General features: G+C 37.6%; 1 protein-coding gene across 4 annotated transcripts in view; it reads left to right on the top strand.

The window, feature by feature from the left end:
* Window positions 1–6,705, top strand: part of GOLGB1 (golgin B1) — an 85,935-nt gene that overhangs the window by 15,617 nt on the left and 63,613 nt on the right. For all 4 annotated transcript variants that reach the window (XM_045851817.1, XM_045851816.1, XM_045851815.1 and 1 more), the window contains exons 2-5: window positions 451–545; window positions 1,347–1,499; window positions 1,660–1,812; window positions 3,913–4,041. In XM_045851817.1, the coding sequence (XP_045707773.1) occupies window positions 453–545; window positions 1,347–1,499; window positions 1,660–1,812; window positions 3,913–4,041 (528 nt within the window). In that variant the 5' untranslated portion in view covers window positions 451–452. The remainder of the gene's footprint in view (window positions 1–450; window positions 546–1,346; window positions 1,500–1,659; window positions 1,813–3,912; window positions 4,042–6,705) is intronic.

Genomic DNA, 6,705 nt, shown 5'->3' with positions numbered 1-6,705 from the left:
GAAAGCTTCCTGAAAGAATGGGGTTTGTGGGGCACATCAAAAGAAAAAATCGCTGAATCATGGGGTTTATTTGACAGAGTAGGAAAGAACAACAGTGTAGGAGGGGAAGGAGCAGTTAGAAGTTCATGGTTGTAAATGAAGTTCTGATGAAAGAAATGGCATTGAAGATAACCTGTAGGTTACCTCCCACTAAACAATTATGTATTTGTGTTTTATTTTAAAATTTTGGTTATGGTGATTATAATCTCTGCTGTTGCCCCTGAAAAGTGTATGACTACACTGGGCATACTCAGATGCCTTTTTAAAAGATACTGTGGTGCTCTGTTCTGTTTCTAACACATACTACCCACACAGTTTTCTTATCTCACTTACAGATGATGCAGTTACCCATGTAGGAAAAGACTGTGTGTTTCTATATTTTACTGGTTCTTATGTTTTCTTTTCCTGCAGAAATGCTGAGTCGATTGTCAGGATTAGCAAATGTTGTTTTACATGAATTATCAGGGGATGACACAGATCAGAATATGACGGCTTCCTTAGACTCCGTAAGTAGTTCTGCTCTGAATTAAACTGATGAGACATATGTTTCACGTTCTTCTGAGAAAAATAATTTAAGATAGAAGGGTTTGAGCGCCTCCCTTGTGCTGCTAGGTAGAAGAGAGGATTAAGAAAAATATTGAGACTATAAATGGTCCCTTTCCTGTAGTTTATAGCCTAAGAGCCACAGATAGGAATCAAGTCCCGGATGAGAGTCCTGAGATCTTTTACACGTGGCCCCCAGAGACTTGTCTAGTGTTACATTGTTTTAATGGGTATATAGTAGATTCATTTTCTCTAGGAAGGATCTGAATGACAAATGGCGGAATTGGTGCTCCTTTCCTGTTTAAGAATATCTGTTTGCTATTGTAAATTCACCTATCACTTCTCTTATAGTTGGCATTGTATTTTCTGAGGGCCACATAAGGAATCAAAAGAAATCCTTTAGTTTTCAGAAAAGACAAGCAGTATTGCCTAGTGGTTAAGAGAATTTTATTTAACTACTCTCTTAATTTTAAATTTAAAATTTTGGGTGTAATGGTTTGTGACCTTTGCTTCCCTTTATTTTTCTCTTTGGTAAAATTAGAATAATAAAACTGTAAATAAGATAATGTTTGTAAATGCTTAACATTTACAAAATACTTAACATATTAAAATGGCTGTGGTAACAATTATTATTGGTTTCGAGTTGGATAGATTTTGTGAGTAAGGATATGAGTTGGGATAAGATGAAGTTGCAGTGAAGGAACTCTTGTTTAGAAGTTAATACCTTTTCCTGGTACATTGGCAATTTTTTGTCTAAATGCCAGGAATTACCCCAAGACTCTGATATGAAATTTAATGATAAAACTCAAGAGGATGTCCTGGAGCGCCTGGCTCATGCAGAGAGGTTGGTGGTGGAGCTAAAAGAAGTCATTAGACAGAAGGATACTGAACTGCAACAGAAAGATGAAGTTCTGCAGGTACCATTGTTTTAACTTCTTTCTTGCTCAGTATTTACTAAAAGATTATTGGAGAATCCAATTCTTATTTCTCTGGTACTATAGGATGATGCCTACTTTTGTTATGTGCTAGATAAACGATGAGCAAACATATGTATTTGTCATCATTGTTCTCTGACAGGAAGAAAGAAAAGCTGCTGATAACAAAATTAAGAAGCTGAAACTTCATGCTAAGGCCAAATTAACTTCTTTGAATAAACACATAGAAGAAATTAAGGCACAAGGAGGGACTGGTCTGCCTACAGGACCTCAGTCAGAAGAGCAGCTCTCCAAGGTATGGTGACTGGGTAAAATACATATTTTCTGAGTGCAAAAGGCCTTCCAATATGACAGATTTTTATTAGTTACATACTTATGAAGCTAAAATAATAAACACTAAATTCTGTTCTTTCGTCTCTCTCCCTCCCTCTCTTCCTCCCTCCCTCCCTCCCTTCCTTCCTTCCTTTTTTGATGGGGAGAGGGAGTCAAGAAGACCTTTATTGTTCCCCCCACATTTTTTATTGTTGTTCAACTACAGTTTAAATGCTGTTCTTTCTTATTGAACTTTCAGTGTAGCTGGGCTATGGGCCATACACAGGGTGAACAAAAGATCAACAGAAAACATGGAAATGAAGTGCCAGTTGTTACTTAGACTTTTAGAGAAATAAAAAGGCCAGTGAGAAGAAGTAAATACTGTGGTGAGGTTTTTAGATAGAAGAGGTACATAGCTTTTGGAGAAGTTTCATCATTGGTAAGAAGGTTAAGCTAGCTGGTCTCTATGTTTCTTCCAGCTCTGAAATTCTTTAATTCAGTGACTTAATACAGAATATCCTGTGTCCTTATATGGTAATATAGTAGTGGATTAAAGTTTCATGCATTGTAGGCTGAATCATTTAGATTGCCTTGCCCCCCTATCAGGTGTGTTCTTTAGATTGATGACCACCACCAAGAAAATGTGTGAGGTTGGAGATAGAGAGAGGGGTATGGAAAGTAGTGCCTTTTGAGGAATAGAGCATTGTTTTAATACTAGTGTTGACTCCTTTCTGAGTTTGGTATAGAATGTATGGAGGCTCATAAATCACGTGTACATACTACAGTTGGCCTAGACTTCACTCTGCATAAGGAATCTTTTTATTTTCTTTAATTTCATCCTGCCTCATCCTTTGACCCACTAGTGCTCTTATTCTCAATACTTAGTTCTTGGGAAATTAGGTTGTAATCGATTCTCTAGGTATAACCCTGGAGATAACTAGTTAGCTCCCTAGTTAGTCATTCTTATTGGGTCTGATGCTCTGAAGACACTACTTTTCCTGCATTGATAGACTTATTAAATTTCTCAAAGCTTATTTTAGAAACTTCTCTCATTTTTTCATATAATTCCTTCATTTTGATTCTTCTTTTCTTACTTCTGGGTTTCTCCTCTAGTAATTCCTTCTTCCCCTAGCTGTGGTAGCAGCAACTTCTCTCTCTCCAAGTCACTTTATTTCTTCTAACTTCCCTTCCCTCTGCTATGTTGTTACATTTTTAAATTACCCATTTCATAATCTGCCTTCTTTTTAAAGCTGAGACCTTAAACAAATCAACATTTTACATCAGTTCCTTCCTCTGTTAAGTTAAAGGGCTGGATTAAAAGATTTCGAAGCTCCAGCAGTCAGTCTGAGCAGCTCTCTAAATTTTGTACATGTATCACAGAGCTAGGTGTTCTGTGCAAACTATAGTTGAAGAAATGATGGCAATCTTCAGACGCTTGACCAACTACTATGTGGAAAAAAGTATAAAATTATTCTGTGTAGTTCCAATAAGAAGATTAGGTTCATTTGGGGAAGGGGATGTGAATTTAAAGAGGGGAGGGCATGATCTGGTTCAGTCTAAGGGGCTTTGGGGAGGAAAAATAGACTATTGAAAGATTTACATTTCCTCTCACTGATTCTTTTGTGATGTTTTGCCCCTCACTTTGCAGTTTTGGCCTCTGGTTAGTCAAGGCAGTGAGACTGAGTTTTCTGTTGAGTCCTGCATGACACTGACTGCCTTTGCCCTCAGACTAAAAAAAACATAAAAATGGGAAACACGGTGCCATCTGTTCCAACTTCAGCTCCCCTGCAGTATCATTGGCTTTTGGTTGCCCTCCTCACTTTCACATAGTTGTCTTTATTTCTTATTCAGACTTAGAGCTGTTATCTGAGGGAGGATGGGCCTCAGTAGGAGCTACTTGACCCCACTGAAACTGGGAAACTCAAAGGTTTCTTCCTTGTTAGGTCAGGTGTTAAATTTCTCACATCAGTTTGATAAAACTATAATGAAATAGTTTTCATTATATAGGGCAAATTAGAGTCAAAGATCAAATGTATAGTGACTGTAATTTTTTAAAATAAATGACTATCTCTTGTGTTTTCAGCATGACCGGAGTTCTACAGAGGAAGAGATGGAAGTAGAAAAGATAAAACATAAACTCCAGGAGAAGGAGGAGCTAATTAGCAGTTTGCAAGCCCAGCTTACTCAGGCAAAGGCAGAGCAAGCCGCACAGGTAAGGGTGAATGTCACCTCATAATCATTAAGTTAACAATCACTAAAGCCCATTGAATTATTATATGACAAATACATCTTTTAGGTGCCCAGTAGATATTTATCCATGTTATCTATTGATATGCTTCCTTACTTTCCTTCTTTTCTTCCTAAGTCTGGTAATATTCCTTAACTTTTAAATGGAGTCTTACCCTAGCCAGGTGGCCCAGTTAGTGGGAGTGTCCTCCTGTAAACCAAAAGGTTGCGTGTGTGATTCCTGATTGGGCACATACCTGGGTTGTGGGTTCAATCCCTGTCATGGCATGTTTCTCCAATGAATGGAGAAAGAACCAATGAATGTTTCTCTCATATTGATGTTTCTGTCTTTCTCTTGCTTCCCCCCTTCTTCTCTCTCTAAAATCAATAAACATATCCTTGGGTTAGGATTTAAAAAGTAGTAATAAAAAAATAATAATAGGAGTCTTGGTTCAAGGAAGCTTTTTTGACTTAACAGACCTGTCTCTTCTACTGTTTTTGTATTGTATTCAAAGATATGACTGTTGAATTTCTAAGATTTTCTTGCTTCCTTTCCCCTACCCTTCACTTTGGTCTATGCCCATGTTGTCCAGTAAGTCACATGTAATGCAAATCCCATGTATAATTTTAAATTTCTAGTAGCTACATTATAATAGGTTATGAAGAAACAGGTGAAATTAATTGAGCCCTGTATGTTCAAAATACTATACTTTCAAGATAATATAAACATCATTTTCTCCTATCCCACAATCAGATCTTTGGGAAATGGGCAAAGGGTAAGGGGAGGTCCAGAGAGATTTGGGGAATCTTGGAGCAAGGGGGCTTACTTGCTTCTCAGTGCATAGCCTGGGGAAACTGCAGCCCCTTTAGGGAAGTCAAATATTGAGTATATTCAGTATGCAGAACAGCCAGTTGTGGCTTATTTGAACTATCTGGAGGAGAGGTCTTGGCAAATAAGCCTGTGCTAGGATCCCGGGTTCCTGTGGCATGTTTGTCATCTAGGGAGTTCAGAACTACTTACAGCACTGTGGGGGATGCACAAATGCTAAGAGGACTGGAAGAGACATGAAGTCAGGGCAAGGAGGCTGCAAAATAGGGCATCTGTGTACCTGGAGTCTATAGTAAGGACTTCCATTTTAACAGTGGCCTCATGCTGGAAACAGGCGGGACTAGCCTCACTGCAGCAGGATGCCCTTCCCATGAGGGGCTAGATCAGAGCATGTCAGTGCTAAAACATCTCTGCCTCCGATCTGCAAGAACTTAGTCTCTGGAGAGGAGCTCATCAGAATGAGGGAGAAAAAAGATGTAATTTACTGAGATTAAATCCTGAAGCAACTGAGATAATACCTAAAAAGCATTGGCTAAAATTGAAAGACTAAGTTATGTTCATTTATGAGTTGAAGATAGATCTGTTCTGTTGAATAGGCTCAAAAGCAAAATGAGAGTCCTTAGAAATCAGTTACTTTTTTTGGTACCTTTGAATTATGGCATGTCTTATCAACCCTACTGTATTTTTCATAATTCAGTAACTCAACAAGTATTTAATCATCATACACTGTATACTAGTTATTCTGCTTATACATCTTGCTGATGTTTTCAAAGCCCTGACACTCTCCCTGTGACTGTATACTCTAGGAGACTCATGTAATGCCTCCCAAAGCCCAGTTTCTGGAAACAATCCTGCCTTTCCTTACAGCAGAGGGTCCTCCTTATCCTTCATAATCTCTTCTGTAATAATATTTTTTTGGATATTGTCATTATGATTTTCCAAGCAATTAACTTAGCAGGTGCAGTAGGCCTATATATGTAAATCTATATGGTATAAGTTTGAAGTTTCCACTAGTCACATTTCCCTTTGCATTAGGTTTGTGGTGACCCCACCTCCTGTCCTGGATATTAAGGCTAAAGTACTAGATAGATACTTCTTCATAATGTAACTCAAAGTTGGAAAAAAATATTTCTGTGTTATTTTACATTTTTTTTGCACTAAGTCTGAAATTTCGTGTATATTTTATATTACATCACAATTTGGGTGCTACATTTTCTTTGGGAATAATTTATCTGTGTTTTGATTTTATAAAATTTCCAGTTGAGAAAATAGATCCATTAGTTAAGTTGTTCCAAACATACCTATAAGTTTTCCCATTGCTGAACTGAGGGATGAAATATTATTTTCCTTTAGTATTTGCATCTACATTGAGAAACTAGTTCATTATTTTTAGGAGAATAATTGGACTTTGAAAATCATACCAACTTCAAAGCTACATCTGTGAGAAATGAAAGCATGTGTTCATACAAAGACTTTTATTTAAATGTTCATAGGAGCTTTACTTGTATTAGCCAAAAACTTGAAACCGTTCATGTCTATCAACAGACGAATAGTTCAACTATGATATATCTTTATAATGGAATACTCCTAGAAATAAAGTGGAATGAATTGTGTGTCAGCACTAGGACTTTATTTTAAATGTAAAAATGTGTCTATACTGTTCTGACCATTGTGGCTCAGTTGGTTGTAGTGTCTTCCCATAACTGAAGGTTGTGGGTTCAGTTCCCAGTCAGGGCATATGTCTAGGTTGCATGTTTGATCCCTGGTCTGGCGTATATGATCCCCAGTCCAGGTGCATAAGAGAGGCAACCAATTGATGCT

The sequence above is a fragment of the Phyllostomus hastatus genome, unplaced genomic scaffold, assembly GCF_019186645.2.
Source record: "Phyllostomus hastatus isolate PE091 unplaced genomic scaffold, TTU_PhHast_1.1 phas_contig_86, whole genome shotgun sequence".
NCBI lineage: Eukaryota > Metazoa > Chordata > Mammalia > Chiroptera > Phyllostomidae > Phyllostomus > Phyllostomus hastatus.
The sequence above is the reverse complement of the archived record's forward strand: the minus strand, read 5'-3'. Positions and strand labels throughout refer to the sequence as shown.